Below are 22,792 nucleotides of genomic sequence, written 5' to 3'. Positions count from 1 at the left end.
TCAGATGTAACCTACTTGTACCTCCACAACTGAGAGTGTAAGTCATCTGTCTTAAGTGCCGGCTAATAATAAGCATCATGAATCTTCACTCCAGATCCTGCAGCACTTCCCAGTTTGATTTGGCCTGGGCTTTCATGCAAGGCTTTCACTGAAGGCAAAAGCAATTCCATGGGCAGAAGAGCCACTGCACCACACAAAGACAGCTGCTTCTGGGGGGTGAAACACTGCAGCTTGAGCCAGGGCTTTGTTGTGAGGAGAATAGTCCTTTTTCTCCCCAAAACTACTTGAGCCAAGAAATGATAAACGAGCACAGAGAGAGTCATGATAGCATTAATATCCAAACAAAGAGAGAGGCGCATGTTCTGTGACACTCCTCTGTAAATTTTCTATGGTTTTATCATGCTTTCAAAGGAAAGAAAAAAAGGCATCTACCAGTCCATCACACTGCAAAACACAACATGAGGATGATAGAAATGCACAGAGTCGTCTTTTGTGATGTATGTAATGGACAAAAAGCGAGCAAAGCAAGAAACAGTGACCGTTTGTAAGTGGAGGATCATTTTATTTCCTTATCTTTATATCCATAAAATACCTTCTTTTCTATTTCAACACTGAGAGGGAGAAATACCTTCAATCTAATATCACAGTGTTAATCATATGAAAAGCAGCTTTGTTGTAATGGATTTTTCTGAATTTCACATGTACACACACCCCCATACATATGCCTCTAATTGCAGAGGGATGCAACAGGGAAATTAGTGGGCTAAACTCATTTTAAAGATTTAAAATACATTTTAAATAAGATTTTAAAATAAATCCTTTAAAGCAGATTTTTTTTAATAAAACCTCAAACAGGAAAAATAGATGTTGAAGCTGTCAGGAAATAACATTTTGAATTTTAAATACCTTCCAAAAATATTTGCAAAATTATCAGAAATGCTTCATAAGTCTGGTCAGAGAGTGATTACTGGGAATATTTTCATTCATGCCACTTGAATTTCATCTGTCCATATTTACATGAATGGATCACATTTGAAGATGGAGATGAATACATTTGGTTTTCAAGATTGTCAAGTTTTGATTTTTTTGTCTTAGTACTACAGATACTCATGGAGAAAGATTTTTTTGCTTGAAAATAGTGAATATAAAATTCAGTATATTTACACATTTTGAATGAAGCCCAGTTGAAATAAGTGCTACAAAGTTCATATACAATGAAAATCTCTAGCATTAATTACTCCTGAATGTTTGTGAGTACCCAAAATCCTGACATAAAAGCTGTAATTTCTATGCTAAGTAGATAGGATGATTGAGTTATAATTAAAATGGTAATTATACCCTTAATGCTCTGTATTTGACTTTTCAAAAAAATGTTATGCTCCAAGAAAAGCTATTTAAAGATCAGAGAAAAATGTTTGAAAAATGAATGTATTCAAGACATTCTAGATCTTTTCAAATCCAGTTACTGATTTTTACATGCTTTTATGTATAGTCTGAAACATTTTCTTCATTTATTTTTGTCGATGGAAATAATAAAAAAATCATTGGAATGTGAAAAGCTTAAGCAAATGCAATATTCTCCAAGTTGATATTTAACATGATAAATACTTGAAATGTTGGACAACAGGCAGCAGTATTCACTTGCTGACTTAAAGCCTGGACTTCATCCTCTTACCTGGGTGATGCCAAGGAGAGAGCCAGTGGGAATTTGGCAGTCCTGTAGTTCCTCCCTTGCCAATTTGAGAAGTGTCACAGTGCACCCCGCACAGGATAAGCACGACATTTCCTCTGGTCCCTCATTGACTCCTTAGAATTAAAGCAAGAGCACCTCCAGCTCTACATGAAATGTCAGGAATGGCAGCCTACTGGAACCGTGTCAATATTTGATGATGTATGGCTTGCTGGGAGGCAAAGGAAACGCTGGCCCTGGCAGCAGTGACACCCGGGATGCTTTGTGCTCATCCAGCCATGGTGTGTGCCCAGATCTGCAGGAAGAGGTGGGAGACAGTGCCTACATGGTGGGATGTGCCTACAGATCCAAGAGAATCTGTGTAGCAGAGAAGGATCATTTCCCAAACACTGACAAACTTATGTTATTTGGCATGTATGCACTTGCTTGCCTGTGTAATTAGTGTCCATACTGGGATTCTGGGTGTCTTTATTCACTTTGGAGTTGGTACAGTAGTCCCTACTGCTGCTCAACTAATCACTTCTCTGAGCAAAGTAAAAACAGCACCTTAGTAAGTTGAAAACATTTGCAGTAAAACTGGTGAAGTTGTATAGCCTTAGATGCTTGGGTTTTTTTGCAGCATTTCTCACCAAAAAAGTGTCTTTGCCTCCATCCATCTATTTAACCCATGTGCACATCACCTATCTACGATTTCATGACTTTTTATTCTCATTAATCTTCAGATGTTGTTGATAGTTCTTTCTTGTGTCCCACAAACAGCATGATAGAAAAGTTTTAGGACAGAATTTTGGAATTATTTTTAAATACAAAGCAGTCATTTCCTTGTGTCTAGCAGGTTTTCCCTAGTATGAAAAGAGAAAACAGCAAGGGACTTCACTGCTGCTGGTCTGTTTTTCTGCTCTCTTCTTCCACCGGTGGGTGGTGGTGAGGAACTCTGGGCAGGCTGGGAAACTGGGGTAAAGTAGAAATCTCGCTGAAGGAAGTGAGCTTAATTCCGATTATGTGCTGTCCCTCCTCATGCAGTACCTGATCCAAAGCCAGGGTTTGCATACATCTTGCTAAAGGATAGTCCTCCCATGAGGGCCCACAATACCCACAATATTTATCTGTTTTCAAATGCCTCCTGGCTGGTGGCAGGAATGATCTCATTCTCCAATGTATGCACTGAGTATCATCCTTGACCCAATGTGTGACAGGTTGTGTCTCTGTCCAAAGCTGGGTCATACCACCTGGATCCAGCATCCTAGTCTTCCCTTCTTCTGCCCTTATGCCATGTACCTGTAATGCTCAGGATCCTCCTCTGCTCCAAGAAAACTAGAAATGGTAGCAGAATTAAAAAAGAAATAAAAAGCACATCTGTAGGGTACAAGGGGAAGAAGCTAATGTGCGATAATAAGATAAACCTTTGTATTATCAGTATTACTCAGATGAAACAGTGAAAACATGAAGAGGAAAAAGTAATGGTAAACAAGCAAGTAGTGCATGAGAAATAATGGAGAAATATGGAAGGAAAGACAGGGGACAAGGACTATTGGCTGTCATCTCTACTTGTTTTTTCGCAAGAGACATTGAAGTTTTTTCTTCTTGAGTGAGTCTGTTTCAATATCCCATCCCTTGTTTCATATGGTGCCTTATAGTCTGTCTGCAATCTGTAACTGAGAGCTGCTATTTGCAATCCCCTGCAGTAAGTTCTGAGTGACTGATTTTTAGTCATTGAAATTTTTAGAAATAATACTACTTAGCAAAAGACATGCTACAGGTATTCATCAATGCCAGTTGGCTGGAAAAATGTGTTGGTAGGCATCACTGATAGCCATTAGCTATTCCAAATTTCTCCAGCTGTAGACTGAAATTAAATGCACAAGCAAATTTTTTTAAAAGCTTTGCATAAAAAGCTGAACTCATAAAATAGCAGAAGCGTTCCACTTTTCAAAAAAGAGGAAGTCCAAAACAAAGCCTGCTTAAGGAAATGTAAAAGTTTCTATGGATTTCTCCAAGCTTTGGCTCAGATTCTGAATTCTTTCCATATGTAATGCAATTACACTCTGGCAGGAAGGGTTTGAGGGGAGGGAGGAGAAAAAAAAACCAACACTTTTCTGAAATTATTGGTGATGGCAGATTTAGAACTTGGTTTTAGATGTGCTTTACCACTAAAATTAAAGCATGTTGGATGGCAGTCTCAGCCATGCACAATTGGGCTTGCCACATGAAAATGAAAGTAGCTCACCCTATTCTTACTAACCGAGGACCTCAGTAGCTGCAGTCGCTTTGTCAAGCTTGGCACAAACATGTGCCAGTCCTTAATAATTATTTATTTTTTTCATTTTATGCTACTCCTTGCCTTTTGAGCTGGATTTTACATTTGAGGCTTTCTAAACTAAAATTCTCAAGTAGATTGTTATGTGTTTCTTGATTTTGCTAATCTCTTAAGAGATTATTAGAAAGGTTTGTGGTATGAGTGTTTCTGAATCCTTGACTTACCAGGGGAAAAAACCAAGATCACCAGCTAAGAGGGGTCCTTCTCCCTTGCCCTGCATTATGTAGAATTGTAGAATCATAGAATGGTTTTGGTAGGAAGAGACCTTAAAGATCATCTAGTTCCATCCATGGGCAGGAATGCCACCCACTAGACCAGGTTGCTCAGAGCTCCATCCAACCTGGCCCTGAAACATTTCCATATATGCCTGTGAAGTTGCTGCAAGCTACAAAAGCATTCTACTCTTGCCAGGCACTGAGCTAGAAGCAGAATCAGCATGCAGATGAGCTGTCCCATGTTGTTGACATGCTAACACTTCAATCACAATGCTTCACTTTGCCCCAGAGATTTACTTACTTAGCCCATGAGAGACGTGATCATTGGGGTCCCACAGACAGGTAAAGCAGGTAGAGAAACTGAGGCACAGGGATTCCACAGCTGCTTCAACGAAATGGTCACAGCTTCTGTCCAGGTCTATCATGTCTATACCAAAAAGCATTAGATGCTTAATGTCCTTGACATCACATAACATAAAGGGACAACCTTACATCTAGTTTTGGCCTGCAATGAGAATGGCCTCCAACCATCTACTTATACAAGTCTGATACTTAAAAAAAAAAAAAAAACACAAAACAAAAAACAGGTATGCTCAGGTTTTGTCCTTATCTGTGGTATGGCAATGCATTTTGAAATGACAGTAATTTCTCTCAAGTGTCTCCCAGGTTTGTACCATGAGAGATTTGCCATCATCCTTGCCTTGAAAAATGTCTTTGTACCTCTTTGATGAGTGTTTGATTTGTGGGGTTTTTTTTTTAGTTCTAGCTGGACAAAATATTATGGACAAAATACAAATAGTAAAGTCTGAGATGTGAAAGTTTGGATAGAGAAAAAACTGGTAAAATTTCTGTTAGAAACGGATAAGTGTTAGTCTGCCAACAGTTAAACCTCATATGTGCTAAAGAAACCATAAAATACATGATACATGGCATAGATTTTATCAAAACAGTTGCTGAGATGTGATGAAAATGTCATCTATAAAAAGCCTCCTTAAATACCTTAATATATATAAAATGGCAAGCTACAATTTGGCATGACATATGCATATATATTTTTATATATATATATATAGTGAGTGACAAAACACAGCTGCACCACATCATTTTAACCACCAAGGGTAAGCCTTTCTTATTCTGTTTGTTTTTCAGGTCACAAGGTCTGTGATAATTTCATTAGCTGCTGAAACATATTTTTACTGTGTTCCAAGGACAGTGTTAAGTGGACAGGACTCCCAATACTGGCAATGAAAGTATTATCTAGTACATTTCAGTAGGACCTGAACATTTCACTACAAAAGCATGGCAATGTGATAAATGGAGTGCTAAATGGGGTTTAGGTGAGGAGATTTTATTCCATTTTCTGATGTAAGGAAATCACTTTATTCTGATCTCTTAATACTGGTACCTATTCGCTATTACTAGAACACTCAAACTGAAGGGACAGACAACCAATTTAATCTGTTGCTGAGCCAGAAGATCATGGCTCTTCATACAGTCAGGGGGAGAAATATTCTTATGGAAAGAGGTGATCAAAATATGGCCATCACTCAGGAGTCTTGCATGAATTTGTGGGCTGACCACTGGAAATGAGGGTGGCTACTGGCATGTTAACCTAGAAATAACCACCCCAAATGTTCAAGAAAAGGTGAAGAGTGCTCAGTTTCCTAAATCCACCTCTCCTAACAAGCCCTGCTGAGCACAAACAACTGCGTAGGGACCACTGCACCACTTTCCAGGGTATTCTGACTCTTGGGACTAAAGCTTCTTATCCTCTACAGAGACATGTTACATTTCACCACATTGCTTGTATTACTAATCAAGGAGCTAAAAATGTTTGACATAAATTGCATCCTTTCACAGGACAATATGAATTGAACCACATCTCCATTGCCCATGGAAACAGAGGGGTGCAGTACACTAAGATGCACCTAATATGCAGGTTAGGTTTTAAGAACATACTGGATTATAAAAAGAAAGAAGATATTAAAGGGAGAAGGAATATAAGGAAGAAGAAAGCCTGTGTTGGCTGTGGGGGACAGAGATGCTGAGGTACAATTGTGTTGCCCAGTCATGTATTACACAACCATTTGTCAAGATAGGTATTTTGGGGCACAATGTGTAAGTGGCAAAAACCCATCAAACAGAAGAAAGTGGCTCTGTGGAGCTCAGGGATGGCTAGAAGGCATATGGCTTAAGCGAAAGGATACTTTGGCACTTTGGCATCAAACCCATAGAATCACATTTCCCAGCTCAGTGACCTTGCAGTGCACTGTCTGCATTGCAAAAAAGAGAATGTGCTCATTTTAGCTGTCACTCCAGTATGGGCAAAATATTATTATTACTGCATTAATTCACAACTAACCAAATGTTAAAATGCAGTAGATCACCCCCCATTTCCCTGCCAATAGATATGATGGCTCTTCTTTCTGTCTCTCATAGTCTCTTTTTCTTATTTTTAATCAGTTACTTTCTAAACAGACACAGAGGTTGTTGTGTGAGTCAGACTAGCGGTGCTTGAGCTTGGCAAAGGAACTCAGGATTTTTAATGTTTTGTCAGTTGTAATCAATGACAACAAGTCTGACGCTTTTAAATTCCTATCTGAGCTTTCTTTCCACTCACCCTGCAAAGTACAGGAGTTATGTGAGAAAGAAGGAAATGACTGGCCAGGTCTGAGAGTGTGTTTTGTGCCATTTTCATACACAGATACATGTACGTTTTGATACCCATGCTGCGCTGAATAGGGGGAAAAAAACAACGCAAAAAACAACTGCTAGAGGAGACTGTGCCAACCTGCTACTCACCTGTGAAAATGAACTACCCAGATTAATTACCTGACAAAGGCTGTACCACAGCTGTCAGCTCAGAACGAGAATAGCGTGTCAATGAGAAGCAAAATGGAAGATGTGCTGGAAGAGGGTTTTGTGCACCAGGTTTTTTTTGGCACTGTTTTTCTTTTTTCTTTTTTTTCTTCTGAGAATTTCCCCACTGTTTCTATCACTTATTATTTGTGTTGCAGTGATGCCAAGGTAGACCGGTCCTGGAGGATGCCTGTGTTGGGACATGGAGAAAGATTGCTGATAACCACAAGGCTACACAGTTCTGACAGAATCAGGAACACCAATAAAGTAGCTCCAGCGTTAACTATTGCCACCAGTATCACACAGGTGATAGTTTAAATGCTACATGAGTTTGATATTAGTTAGATCTTTTTATTCTTCCTGATTCTCTTGGAGGACTCAGAAGTGGTACTAAGAACAGACAGGAGAACCTGGTGTAGATCAGGCAGACACGCTCTATGCTTATGATGCCCAGTGCAGGATCCAACTGCTATCAGGGCTTGGCATGGCCACAGGATCAGTGCTAGCCATAGCAGAACTGTTTTTCCCATATTGCCTAGGTCTAAAGGTAGGTGCTACATAGAGTGGATGGATGGGCAAGACAGAGCTGGGCCACAAATGAACGTAAAACAGTACTTTGACCCCCACCTATATCAAAGAAGCCAGATGTATGACTTTCCCGAGATGTTCCCATTTTACATACTGGGAATGGAGGCAGTGTCTGATGGCATGCCTGGTATCATCAGGCTGCAGGGAACCCAGGTAGGGGGGCAGAAACTCATCCCAGATCCCTGAGCCTTCACTCACCACCTTCCCTGCCTTCCTGTCAGGCTCATAAATGCTTTTTTGTGCTAATTTAACCACAGCAAAAACAACATCATGAGGTACTGCAGTTTGAAGCCTATTTACAGACTCAGAAAGGGTCCTAATCCTGTAGTTGAAATATTTGCAATGCAGGCAAGGGCGAGCTAGAGCAGCAGTAAGTGCGTAAATCACTGCTCACCCTGGAGCCACCTGCACTGCAACCCCATCCCTTACACCTCAAGTTGTTTGCAAAGCCTTTTTCCACCCAGGGGGAATTTTAAGTCAGATGTGTGTAGAAATTCTCAGATTAATTTGATTTTTTGGGGGAGGCAGGGGGATTAAAGTGAGGGGGGTTTTTTGTTTGTGTTTATTTCTCCCCTCAGAGCTGCCTTTCATTGCACATTTGCTAGTTCTGGAAGACAACACCCTGCTGACACTTAGAGAGGCATCAGTGAATAAAGTCTGTTGTACAGGCTGCAAAGCCATCTGGACTTTCTGCTGAAAAGGTTGGACATGGTTGTAGGCAAGATTTTATCACGTCTGAAAAAAAAAACTTCTGTACTCAGTACCTCTTCCAAGGTTGATGGCAGATATTTTTTTCTTTTGTCAGTTGGAAAACACAAAAAAAAAATGACAAACAGTTGGAAGGCAATAAGGATAGAGATATAAATCTCTAGAGGAAGCTTTGTCAAAGGTAGTGGAGTATAAACAAAAAATAAATTAGTTTTGGTGTTATCAGAAACTGGACAGGCTTCAATTTGTATAATAGTTTGTCTGCGTTTCCAGACCACCTCAACAATGCTTCTGTGAGGCAAAGCACAGATTTACTTAACAGAAGAGGAGGGAGAAATAATTAAATAACAACAGGAGGAGAAGGGAAGAGGAAAGACAAGAAGAAAAAGGTGTAATGGCAGACAGCCTTGAAATCCTTCACTTCTTTGCTCTTATCATTTTCAGGAACTCCAAGCAGAATGTTTTACCTTGCTGTCCATATTCACCAGTTCTTGAGTCCAAGAATTTTGTGTATCCCTTGTGTGCTACAACTCCCCTGCCCAGGTTTTGGCAGGACAGTTTTGTGGACTGAAAAGAGTAGCAAAGGGCTTGTGTGCCAGCTCCTCCTGGCTGAGGATGCCTGTGAGCAAGGCAGGAGAGGGAAACAGGCTGAAAGTAATTTATTAGAGTGTCCTTTAGGTTATGTGCAGCTTAACAAGTGAGCTAACAACCAGCGATTACCTTAAAAACACAGATTGGTGAGACAGTTTGATATATTCTGAGAGCTGGGTATGTAGTATTCCTCTTTTCTCTCTCAAATTTCTGTCTGAATTTTCGGAGATTTTTCCTTACCCCATGGCTGTACAAAGGAGCCCGGATGTGTAATGCCAGACACCTTAGAGATATTTGAGGTACCCTTCTTGAAATAAAGTGTGCTGGTAAAAGAAATATACAAACTGGGATCCAGGTGAAATCATGGCTCTGCCTCTCGTAGCACAAAGCCACTGCAGATCATGGGAACTATCCCTGCTAACTACACATTTGAGAGGAAGCCCAGAGAAGGGTGAGGTAACATGACATGTAGTTTCCCTTACCACTCCCCTCAGCCAAGAGAAAGGTTACAGCCAGATTTTGAGAATCATTACAGCAAATAACAGCAAGATCTTTAACAACAAGAAAGGAAAAATTCCGATGTCTGTATAGCAATGTATTATATGCCTTGCCCTGCTGTGATTCAGAAAGTTGAGTCGTGCCGTGCCTTGCTGGGATCAGCAGTTCAGAATAGATTAAATTTGTTTTGGACACTGCCTGCACCCTGCTTTATCTAACAAAGCATATGTGTGATGGGAAAGACGCTTAATAGCACAGGCCCTTAATGAGAGCCATAAACACACAGGCATAGATTTTCAAAGTGATGCTCAAGGGATTTGAGCAAGCACTGTTCTCTCCCTGCTTTGAACATTTACCCAAGAGCTGCTAACTAGTTAGGCTTTGAGAAGAGAGTGGACCTCGAACAGCCAAGAGAATTGTATGTGACAAGAGGTTTGTCACCATCAGTTTCCAAAGGATATCCATTTTCATGCACCTAAGAAAGATAAATCAAGGAAACTGAAAACTGAAAAGACATTTCTCAGATAAAGGATTGATTTTATTAGAGACGACTCATAATATGAAGCTAAAATCTAGTTTTTTATAGAGACTATAAAAGCTTTTTTACAGAGTTAGCCGCTCCTAGACACTGGTGGCTTTATAGAGCTTTTATCTAGTTAAAGAAAACCCATTGGTGCTAATTTAATATCTGTAGTGTACAACAGCTTGACACCTGAGGCTTGTCCTAAAGCAGCCACAAGGCTGCAAAGTGAACACTACTTCATTTTTTGAATTATTCAGCACTTGCAGCCAACCTTATGTGTGCCTCTGTAGGAAGAAGGCTTTTGGATTAACGATCAGTAAAAGAAAAGAAAAAAGGCAAACAAACAACCCCTCCTTTCTGGTGTTTGTTAGCAGGTGCAGTATTGACTTCAGGAATGATTCTGCAAAATTGGTATGGACATTCTTCATCACCAGAGCATCAAATGCAGAGCTGTATGCAGGAGCAAAGCTGGAAACCTAGCATGGCCTCCTTTAGGGAACAACTGTTCATGTTGGTGGAAAAGCTTGTTTACTCTAAATTCATTGAAATGGTACTTATTGGTAGCGTCTTTTTAGAGCAAGATGAATGCAGAGAGAAATAAATCAACCTCAAATAGAGGGGCTCATATGTTAGCATCCTAACATTAGCACAGTAATGTGAATTTAAAGAATCTAATTAAACCTACATACAAAACGTTTTCCTACTAAATAGAAAACCATACTTTTTGGAGTACCTGGGGCATTTGGATTTGACAGCATTTCCTTTTTCAATAGTATGCTTATTTTATGTGTTCTATTTTTTTTCAGCCACTCCAGGGGCTTCTGAAACAAATAAAAAGATACATTATATTGTTTGATTGATTCTCTGTAGTCAAAGGATATATTGAGAAAACAGACCAATTTTTTTCACTGAGCTTGTGGGATAAATTTGTTTTTCATCTTTCTAATTCCTACTGTGGCTAAAATTTTTTGAGATATTTAACATTGTTTAATCTCATTTATAGGATCGCATAGTTGTATAGGTACAAATTCAGAAACTTTTCTTCATAGCCAAATTTACATCATAGCTATTGATTTCTAAATTTGTCCCTTCCCCACACCAAATGCCCCAATAAAAGTTGAGGGATGTGTCCCCCATGTCAAACTTGATATTTGTATGTAAAAATTCAACACTTTAAGGAAAATTTCTATGAACTTTGACACAGTACCTCTTTGCCAGTTATTGGCTGAAAATCTCACTGAAAATATTTACAACAAAGTTTACCAGAAGACTTTTGTGGCTCCTAGGAAAAGAGTTTCAGATGCAGTGAAGGACTTTCAGCTGGCATTTAGCCACTCAAGAAACATCACAAGTGAGAAGCCTACTGCAGCCTTTAAGCATTGCTGGAGCATATGTTTGGTGTATGAACAATTCATCAGAATCTGATTAAATGTGTTTTAGCAGACCTCACATTTATTAAAACAAGGTCAAATCTAAAACCTAGAAAAGTAATTGAGAAATCTTATGCCAAGATTCACTAAAGATGGACCTTAATTAATCCTCCCATTCCAGCTTTGTCTCATCTTCATTTCTCCATGCCTGCTCTATCCTCCAAACTCCAGCAAAGGCAGTACTCTCATTTTCATAAAGCCCTAAGTTTACTGTGAAACCCAAAAGACAAATGCATGAGAGAGAGTGAATTTTCTATTCTGACCCCCATTCTTGGGTCTTCTGGGGCATTTTTTCATTCTGTCTGCCACACAGGGACTATGTTCTGTCTGCCTCACACAGCAGCCAGCACAGTGCTGATATTTAGTAAATGATCACTAATGATAGAAGCAACTGCATGGAGGAAAATATGTTTTGTGGGGTCTGGGAAATTAGCAGAGCAATCAGCCTCCAGCCAGGGTGAGGGAGCAGAGGGAAGTAGGCAGCAAATAATCGTTCTGAGCCCAGGAGCCAATTGCACAGTCTGGACAAGCTGGCCAAGTCAGCCGAGGTCAGTTAAGCTACTGAGGAGCTTTCATGAATGCAGAGCAAATTTAGGACATTTGATGATCACATTAAAAAGTAATTCATTGAGGTAGCTCAGCATCATATGTAGCTAAAACATTTGTAATAGGACTCTGAACAGATGGGGGAGGGCTGTGAAAGTGATTCTTTTGACTGAATCAATAGGACCAGTTGATCTTGCTCATCAATCTTGATAAGAAAACTGTGAGGATATTCAGTGTCAGAAGTGCATTGTTGGAGTTTTCATTAGAAGCTCAGTGTGAAAATTTGTACCCAGCTGCTGCCACATCCAGCCTGGGCAGCACATTCTCCATCTCCTCTGAGAAGCATGAATGAGAAGACCTCTTTGAAACAGGATATACACAGGATATATGAGCATGGTCAGCTAAAATGAAACATATAGCCAGATGAATTAAAACCACATCCATCTAAGATAAAACAAAGCCCATATATGCTGACCCTGAGGGATAAGCCAAAACCAGACATAATGATCAATACTGTAGGAGTTATGATCAGAGAGAAATAATTACTGAACATCTCAAGGAAAGCACCATGATGAATTTCCTGGCAGTGCCTTGTTCTTTGAGTAATACTCTGCAAATGCCTGTACATGCTGAAGGAAGGCTGAGTTATGATGGACTGTGGACTGCAGCCTCCAGTCTGGCTGCAGAAGTACCTGCACGACTCTGCTTGGAGTGTCTTATCACTGACAATGCCACTCACCTCAGTTCTTTGAAAGACAGGTAAAAATTGCCCCTTTTACTTCTGGAGGAGTGGGACTTATGGCAAAGCAAGTGGTTTACACCAAGGCTGCCAGGAAGCAGGGAAAGGAGCGAGTCCAGCCTTCAGACCACTGCCTGGGACCACTGCCCTCCTTCCTTTCTTCCATAGGTCACCCTGCCGTTCCATTCCTCTTGGTCCTTTTCAGCCCTCTGCATCATGCTGGAGGAGCTCCTGGTGCTGAACTTATGCCAGAAGACTAATGGTGGAGGTGAACACATGACCCTTGGCTATTTCTTTTCTCAAGGCTGCATTTTGAAGTTGATGTAGTACCTGGGAAGAGCCTGACTAATTAATTAACTTGAGGGTACAATCAGTTAGCAATGAATCTCCAAATACCTACAGCAAACTTATTTACAATCCTGGGAAAAAATGTGTTGTTTAGTGATTTGCTACACACCCTGACCAGGAGTAGCCTTTCAGAACTGATCTCTGTGCATTGTTTTCCTCCCCTCCCATGTAGACAGAGTTCTCTGCAGGAAAAAAATACAAACTCCTGCTGTCAATGAGTACATGTTTCCCCTCAGAAAGCCAAAAGAACTAGGTGTGCATCTGCTTTTGTCTGTGAAGAGAGTTGTGAACTTAATTCAACCTGATTCCCATTCATGGTGTTCAACATTTACCCCCCAAATGTCAGTGAGATCCTGGAAAATAAAGTACTACGAAGACAGGAGAAACAGAGCCTATGGTGATAGCTGTGTAGTAGAATATTTCTTCCCATCCATATGCAAATCTAACCTTTTTGATATTTCAACCCTATAAACCCTAAGACAGGATTTCAATAGGAAATGTTTACTAAAGGCTTTCTCCTTTATAATCTATTGATTTTAATAACCTTACTATTCCTGTTGAATGTCAGTTTTACCCTGAAGACTCCCATTGCAAACTTGAACACATTTAATTATTTATACCATTTGAAATATTAGTGCCAAGAAATCACTAAAAGTTTCTAGTTCTGTAAGGGTATGATCTAAAGTTTGATTTTCCTTTGTGAATAACAGAAGTAATTTGATATGGTAATCAAAGATAGATGAATACTTCAGACAACACAGTGCAGTTTTAATAGTAATGACATCTATTTTTCATTTTTCCAGCCTCCTTGTACATGTTAAAATTTCGCTCATTAAGTACTGCAGGATCTCTCAGTCTTTTTTCACAGCAAACAGTTTAGCATTATGTTTTCTTTCCTCTGCCTGAACAAGAAACTCGCTTCCACCAGTGACAGAAGGCATTTAGGCAACGTGCAAGCTTGAGTGCAACTGACATGGATTTGCCCCTCGGTGGGGGTCCAGCAATCTTCTTTGCCTTAGTCATATTACTCACTGTGTTCACAAGACTGAGCAAAGTTTTGATCTCAATGAAATTGTCTCTGAGACAAATATTGTTTGTACAGAAGAATTTATGTGAGGACCTGTGAAAGGGAATATTTTGACAGCAGGCAAACCAAAGCAGGGGATTTGAAAATGACTCAGCACCTGGAAGGTCAGGTCTTCCCCAGAGTTGTGATTTTTACTCCCAAAGCCAGCATGGCTGAGCTCACTCTGCCTTCCCAGGGCATGGGCATGATTAAGCCTCCTATCCTTTCCACTTGAGACTTGTCTGGAACATCTTAGAGTCAGGAATACTTCCACTGGCTTCAGTGGCAATTTCTACCAGATCACAGTTTTCCCACGAGTTTTAAACCCCTAAGCAGAAGTCCCTCCTAGGTCCAGCACTTAAGCAGCATTTGAGCATCTATTCTCCCATGTATCCTGGAAAAAATTCAGAATTTTAAATGTATCTTTTTATTTCTTCACCTCTGTCCCCCTGCCCCAAGCTGAGATTTCTCTGCCATTATGTGACCAGAACAATTGCATGCACCTGTATTAATTGCATTGAACTTCCCTTTCACAAGGAAAGTTGCTACTCTTCTTTATCCCTCATCTTCAGAAATTATTCCTTTTTCTTCTACCAACCTGGTAGCTGTTCAAAAGCTGCCAACATGTATTTGGTTCTTGTATTTACTCCAGATGGATACTTTTATTTTCACTCGTATCTAGCAGTAGAAACTGTGGTATCACCAAACACAACTTTTCTCTAAGATTGTTTTGATAGAACAAAAGAATAATTCCTTTTGCATACGGTTTATAAGTTATTTCTGGCAGCAGATAAGATAGTCTAGCCTGTATCCTGAAAATTCAGTGAGGTTCACAATAGCCATAAATAGTTGGATTTTTAAGTTTATGTCCCATCAGGAATGACCATCTGGATATGTACCTACTACTAGCCTCAGATTGTTGTATAAAAGCAAAGCTAGAAAATCTCTGGAATGAAATCTGTGGTTCTAAACTGAGAAGGAGTAAATGTACTGGCTCTTATCTCCACCATATCTGTTCTCTGTGCATTAGATATGTTTGTGACCAGTTTGGGTTTCACAGAAGCATTGAGAACCAGTCTAAAGGCTCTAAACAGGCAGAAATGCTGTCACTGATTTCATTGCACAGGACTGGGTCGAGCCAAATAGCTGCTCTGGTGTGCACTAGAGGGGAAGGCAGTGTGCTACATGTGTGAGTATGGGTAAGGAACCTAACACCATACCCAGCTCTGCCACCAGGCCAGCTTCCAGGGCCAGAGTATTCAAGGTCCTGAAATTAATGCTGCACTACAAGGATCAATCTTCAGGGTATCAAATCTCTTCAGGGCTGAGCCATGCATCTCTTGACTTCTTAATTCTCTCCATCTGCAAAAATAAACTGCTCCTTTTTCCTTTTCCATTTTTCTTTGGAATATCCATTTGGAAATTCAGGGCAATATGATAGCCTGTAAATGACCTCTTAGATTAGGCACTGCTTCTGGTTGTTTTTCCAGCATCCTACATGTATGTCACTCCTTTGGTTTTCTTAGTTTCACTGGCTTCCTTTTAGGCAATGGATTCAAGACAAAAAAATGTTCGCCTGACTTATTTTAGCTAAGAGGCTTCATATTTAATGGATTTGCTGTTCTTAAATGTGCCAGGTCACTCCTTGAGATCAGCAAATGCTGAATTTCTTATCGTCCTGAAATGTTATCTGAAGTCATGTCGTTATTTTGCCTTTAGTGAGTCTCTTTGCTCTCTGGCTTTGGAACCTACTGCCAAATGAAGTAAAGAAAGCTATGACTATGGGGATTTCTAAATCCAAAGTTAAAAGTTATTTGTTCTGTTTAGCATTTTTAAAATTATTCTTTTAGGAATTGTATATGCCTCTCAGCTAATTAACTCTTAATGAGTGCAAAATGCCCTGGGATGCAGATTTGGAGGGTACGCTAGAAATGCAGGCATGGATTGGACTGCAATACTGCAGGAGAGGAAATTTATGATTTGATTCTTTTTTTAAATGATGGTGCAGATATTTTTATTGAGATACTCATTTTTCCCCCTTGTCTTTCTTTCTGGTCTAAATAAAGCTGATCGGATTTTCAGTCCACCATATGGGGCCTGGTTATATCAGTTCTGCAAATACACTTTAGTTTTCTGTTATGGATGAAGTCACTCTTCAGCAGGGAAAACAAGCTGAGAAACAAACTTTCATATTATGAAAGACAGGCAGTGTTCCAGCACTGAGCACTTAACCAGAGCATCAGGAAATCAGAACACCTGTCTGTGCCCAGCTCCATGCTATTCCCTTGGACCAGTCCCTCACCCTTTTAGTGCCTTCACTCATTCATCTGTAAAGAAACTATAATTGCATTTATATCACAAGGGTGCCTTGATGCTTGACAAATGAGAATTGACCCAAAATTCATCCTTCAGAAGCACTGGATGAGAAATACCTTGCTCACACAGTGATTGTGGACAATTAGATTAGAAGAGGTATAAATGCACTGAAATTCCATTTAAGAACTGTCAAACTGTTCTTGATAATTTTTCTTAGTTTTCATCTAGTGCTAGTGTAGAATTTTGCATGAATCTCCCAGAAAGTGTTTATACGCCTCTCTTCTTTCAAAACAAGCCAGCATATTTTATTCCATGTTATATTAGACTGGGGTTTGGGCAAATGGTTTGTTCCCAGAACAATGCTTTGGAAAGCTACATTTAGCAAAGCTAAGAAAAATTATTGTGTCAAAAAAATCCTATTCTCTATGTAATCTAAGCAAATTGCAATCAGTTACAAGAATGTACACAGAAAAATATTCCTAGTTTTATCAAAATGGAGTTGCCTAAATGTTGTTATGTTTTATTTAATTTGATTTTTTTATATTTGCCATAATAGTGTTTTAAAATAAAGCTGAATTTCCACAACAAACTGTAGAAGCATATGGTGTACAGCCTGCAGAGGCACTTAATGACAGTAATGTTGCTGATATTTGTAAATTACAACCTGCTTTCCCCTGAAAAATAGCTGTGTGTTATCCCAATTTAAAATACTGTGTTTTCACCAATTTAGTTTCATCATCATTAGCGGTTTGGGGAGGAAAAGAATTGACATGATCTTCTTAAATACATTTCCTGCTTTCCACATGGCTGTGGATATTCCAGAGTGAGGGAAGTTGTGTATCAGACTCAACCTCTCCTCCATGTGTGCCATGAACCCTCTTAGAGAAACCAGGTGAATTCAAGGAGACCTGTTTTACCAGAATATCCCCTCAGGTAGCATATCCCAACACCATAATAAAAACTGGAATTGTTGCTTGGTCAAGCCACTTGTCCAAACAAAGGTGTCATCTGGGGCTAACCAGATTTGGGGATGACAGGAGGTCTCTCTGTCAGCATCCCAGAGTAAGCTCCAGCTCCCAATAACTGCTCCCAAAATGATTTGTAGTTACAGCTTGGTTCTCTGAAAGAAATCATATGTCTTAAAGAAAAAAAAAGTCCTTTGGATGTTACTTTTTTTTTTTCAGATTTGCAAAGCATTTTAAGAACAACTCATGCTCACAAAGAGCATTCCACTGACTTATCTCTAAAGTATGCTTGAGAGGCTCAGTGCCAAACAAAGTGCAGAGATTAAGTAAATGAAAAGATATGAAACATTGTGGCAGGGAATCATTCCAAGTAGTGACGTTCTCAGGAGCACCAGAGCTGGTTTAGGATCACATTCATCCATATACAGTTCACAGAATTCACTTTTTAGACCTTTTTAATCTGCTTTGCTTTAGTAACCAGCTCCCTGAGACTGTCCCTGGTGATTGAACTCATTCATATTTGAGGGTACAGACTACACAGTCTCTAGTGCCCAGTTCATGGGAAAACCTGACCTTTCAACAAAGCTGCTGTGCTCAGGAGGAGATATGGCAGACCAGTTCCTAGCAATACTACACACCTGTGAACTGTAAGCAACAGCTTTGGTAGGATGTGTAAGCAGAAGTTCCTTTTCCCTTCTTCCCAGTGACTGTCAAGACAGCAGCAGACCATGGTATTCCCCTGACAAATTCCTGAGCTGATCACTTTACTTTGGTAGTAGCTCTGAGCCATTAAAAACTCACCTGAATGCAGAAATAGGTGGTCCTTACCTAAAAAACAGACCTCGGCTCTCAGGTGTCAGTGGGCTACTGGAAACTTTTAGTGAGTTCACAGAAATAAATGATTTGTTAGGACACACGTCCACCTCTTTAAGCTCACTATAATAAAGTGTTTTAAGTTCCTGTGAACTGATCCTGGACCAATGTCTTAGAGACTGAATAAAGGTCAGCCTTGAAATCTTCTCCTTTTATGCCCAGTCCTAGTCAATATGGGTCTCTTAGCTTTAGTGCAGTTAATTTGATCATTTCTGAGGATGATGTAGGTAGTCAAAGGAGACATACTCATTTTATCTTTGCTCAGGTAGGTGGTGTCTAACTCTAAAAGGGACCTCTCAGCCACTGACAGCAGGTGACTACCTGCAGAAACTCCCAGGTTCTTCAGCCAAAGAAGTGAAAAAATTCTTTCTGACTGTGTCTTTCAGGATTTCGCTGACTCCGTATACCAAATGGTTGCTCAGAAGTTCCAGGAACTGACAGAAAATTTCACTTCCATGCATGCACGCCACAAAACTCTTGCAGGCATTGTGATGACCAAAGGTAAGATGTCCTCTCGTTTATTTTCCTCTGGCATTTTTCATGACTAAGTAATACATTATTTACCTGGTTCACAATATTGAAGGATGACTTTACTCCCACACAGAAAAATAAATAGTAATGCAGTGAAAAGAAGCATTAAATATTTACACCTCAAGTAAGTTCACACAAAAAATATTGGCAACAGAGTTAAAGATTTATTTGTAAATACGTCCATACGTTGCTTTGTTTACAGGACAAAATGCAGACCTCTCTGATTCTGCATTTCCTTTAGATGAAGGGGGATTTTTTTATCAGTAAAAGTGATATTATTTAATAATTGCTTTCCTAAGTTTGGAAACACCAAGTTTCTGTTGTACAAGGCTACCATGAACCTTTTTTTTAGACTGACAAGTGAAGCAAATCTCAGTCCATTTCCTTTCTAACCAAAAGAAACAAAGCCAGAGCATGCATAATTTTAGTTCTGCTCTGCTCTAGTCATGGGAAATACTTATCAGCAGGGCCAAAATTTGGTATTCATTCCTCTTAAGACTTAACAGATTGACACATACTATGTGGGAATCTTTAGTGCTTTCATGAAACAGTTTTAGGTGATCTTTCTTCCTTTTTTGAGCACACCTCAGTTGGGGCACTCAGTATGTATGAGGATGTCAGCAGTGGAGATGCTTCCATAAACTTCATTCTCACTCTGACACATGGAGCAGTGGATTGAGTATAAAAATGAGAGGATAAGCTCAGAGGAGGAAGGCATGTATAATTCATCTAGGTTTGTCTTACTCCTTCCTTTCAACAATTACATTAGCTAGATTCAATAGGGACAGTTGTAAATATGGCAAGACAGCAGGATGGTGACAGGATTTTCTGATGCATCTTTTCCAACTGCAGAGCCTAAATGCAGCAAAGATTTCTGTGCTGAGTAACTTATTCTCCTTCTTTGTGATGTGAAAAAATAAGTAATCCTCTCCAACGTTAGAAGTTGAGAAGTCGACCTAAAAGTCTTTTAGACCTCCGGTTGAAACTAAACTGCTCCTCAGCTAAATTTGTAACATTTTTTCTTAATCTGCTTTGGATCTGGAATAGTCTTCCATATTTTAGGTGCTGCATAGACACAGTGTTGTACAAGCACAAAGCATGGTTTATAAATCCCCTACAGCACAGCAGTCATATTCAGTAGGAAGAAAGATAAGACTGTGATTGACCTTGGGATGTGAGAGGTGTACACCAGACCCAGCATACCAGGTGCCTTGTCAGTCACATTTCTTGACTGTGACACTCATCAGATTTAAACAATGTGCTGTAGTTTGTTTAGAGGAGCTCTTTCCAAGCAAAGGCACAAGGAAGAATGTTTAAATATACTTTCTATGAGAAACTAAGCTACACAAGCCAAGAATTGTTTCCTTAACCACAATTTTTTGGGGGGAAAGGAGATGTATCCAGCTCAGTGTTCAGTTCAGTTTTCTTATACTCAGTGTAAGAATTGTAAGAAATGCCTGTAGGAATTTCATCCCATTCTACAAAGCATGGGCACTGCAGTGCTAGGGGAAGGAAAGGGCACTTGTTAGCCTTGTTGGGCAGTTGGGGCTGTCTGTGTCTCTTATTTAGAGAAAAGTTGAAAGTGTCCTCATGCTGTTTGTTTTCTTGCCCTTAGTAGGATTTTACAAATTTGTGTTTCATGTTTCATCTTAGTCAGCATTAAGACAAAACATAATTTCACTTATGTTCAGAAATCGTTTCCCTCGGGGCTTCTTTTTCAATTCTGAATTCCCTTTCATGATTTGTTCAATCTGTCAGCCATCCAATTTGTCAATATCTCACTGGTTTTGTGGGGCCTAGAAAAGAAACTTGCAGATATGAAGTGATTCACAGACGATGCAAAGCTAGAAACAGCCTTATCTTAGTACATTCTCCAGAAAGATTTGGATTCTTTTCAGCACAAGAATATCAGCCAACATTGGCAAGATGAATCACTTGCCATTTGTGGCATTATTTTCTGGACTAAAGTTGTAGATTTGTGGTCTGTTCTTCACCATCATTCTCACAAGTAGCAATGGCCTCAACACACTCTTTTAAAAGAGCACAAACAGGTTTTCCACATCAAACACTCAAATGAGTACCAATGCCCTGCGTTTTTAATATAAAATTTGGCAGAAACCCTCTCGGACCTCTGCGAACAATTTCCTAATGACATCAACAAAACCAAATCTGGTAGTGTCTCATTGCATTTGTTACCATACACACACATAACAGACAAAAACTGATTTACTTTTTGTCTTTACTCTCTTTTCAATTTTATGTCATCCAGACTAGAAGCAGATTTATCTGTGCTTGTACAGTTTTCGGGCAAAGGTGGTAAAAAGCACAATGTGATTCTGTGATAACAGCTGTTAAGATGATGCAAAATCTCTACAGATGAAACAGAAGTGTGCTAGATTGGTTTTCTTTTTCTGAACGCTAACATTTTTTTCCAGGGAAACCAAAGAGAGTTGCATTTGGGCAGTGTAATTGCCTTATGCTGTAGCACCCACGGCAAATTCCAATGTATAAGAAAGAAAAAAATGTGGAAAATTATGTAATTGACTGACTGAAAGTTCTGCAGTAATAAATTGCTAGTCAGAAAAACAGACAGTTCAATGCATTTAGAAATACTTTGTTCTGAATTGTGATAACAATTAAAATTTCCATGCATTTTTGTGAATGTAGGTTTTCAAAATATTTGATTAGTAGACATCAAGATAATCTTGAAAAATTCTACCTAGGCAGTAGCAAATTATTACTTTAGATACCAGCTGATGTGATCTTATCTGACGTAACATAAAAATTATATAGAATAATAATTTAAATACTACATAACAGATCTTGAACTAAATGTTTCAAAATATGGAAGATTTAAAGCAAATTATTTAATAGTTCTTCAGTTATAATGTATTTGAAAACTGCCAGACCTCTAACATATTCTAATTTTGTTGAAACAAACTAAGAGAAGATTGTCCTATCAAAAATTGTTTGATTGACTCTAGGAAAAATTGCTTAACAATTAAGACAGTCCATTCAAATCTTCCAAAATCAGCAAGCTACAATCCATAGAATATCTCCAAGCAGAAGAATAAATATACTTGTTATTGTAGCATAATATTGATATGAGGACCTAAGTTTTACTGCACACTGACTATCCACAGTAGTTCCCCTGATTTCTCTGAAGATATGATGGGTTCCCACATGGTAAATTAAGAGCATCAGTTCACCTGTGGAAAAGACAGTCTGGATGTCACCAAGTCAAACACAAACCATCACCTCAGAACAGGCATCCAGGCATATGAATCAAGGAGTTAACTTTCCTTGTCATATTTTGCATTTGTTGCCCTGTGATATAAAATATGAGCTTGCTTGCCCTTAATGCATGCCCACAGACCAGGGGGTGACAGGAGGCTGAGGAGCCACTGGTCAGAAAGTAGCACTTGATGGGTTCAGTGAAGAGCATAGACCCACCACGAGTCACCTGGCAGGGCAGCTGCCTTTCCTACTGCACAGAGCATTGAGGAGGGAGTGTGAACAGCGCTGCCTGTTCCCCAGAGCTAGGAGCTGGGAAGTCCCAGGGCAGGGTGGAGAGGGGTGGGAGGTGTGAGCCACGCACCAAGTGCTGAGATCTGGAGGCTGGTGACATTCAGACTATTTACACCAAGGATAGAGCTTGGCCTTTGCGAGCTCTGAACAGATATGGGCATACATTTGTACTCTACCTGAAATCACAAGGCACAGTAAAGAATTCCTATCACTCAGTGCAGAGTGTATGCATGATCTATTATTGCTGTGGTCCTCTTTGCAAAAAAAAAAAAAACCATAATCATTAAGGACAAAATGAAACTGCTATTTAAACACTATTTTCCCATTTGTGTTTGACAAATCTTAGCAGTTTAAATACTGATAGGAATTTTTTGTCATGCTCTCTGTTAAAAATGAAGCATTAAGAAAGTTCAGTCCTTTTCATAGCAGTGTGGCATTCACAGAAAAAGGTTATAAGTTGA

General features: G+C 39.5%; 1 protein-coding gene across 2 annotated transcripts in view; it reads left to right on the top strand.

The window, feature by feature from the left end:
- The window catches only part of ADARB2 (adenosine deaminase RNA specific B2 (inactive)), a 306,026-nt gene that overhangs the window by 226,880 nt on the left and 56,354 nt on the right, over positions 1 to 22,792 (top strand). For both annotated transcript variants that reach the window (XM_071560806.1, XM_071560807.1), the window contains exon 4: positions 18,659 to 18,773. In XM_071560806.1, coding sequence (XP_071416907.1) covers positions 18,659 to 18,773 — 115 coding nt within the window. The remainder of the gene's footprint in view (positions 1 to 18,658; positions 18,774 to 22,792) is intronic.

This window comes from Pithys albifrons, chromosome 7 (assembly GCF_047495875.1).
Source record: "Pithys albifrons albifrons isolate INPA30051 chromosome 7, PitAlb_v1, whole genome shotgun sequence".
In the NCBI taxonomy this organism is placed as follows: Eukaryota; Metazoa; Chordata; class Aves; order Passeriformes; family Thamnophilidae; genus Pithys; species Pithys albifrons.
Note: the sequence above shows the minus strand (reverse complement) of the source record. Positions and strands in the feature narration are given on the sequence as shown.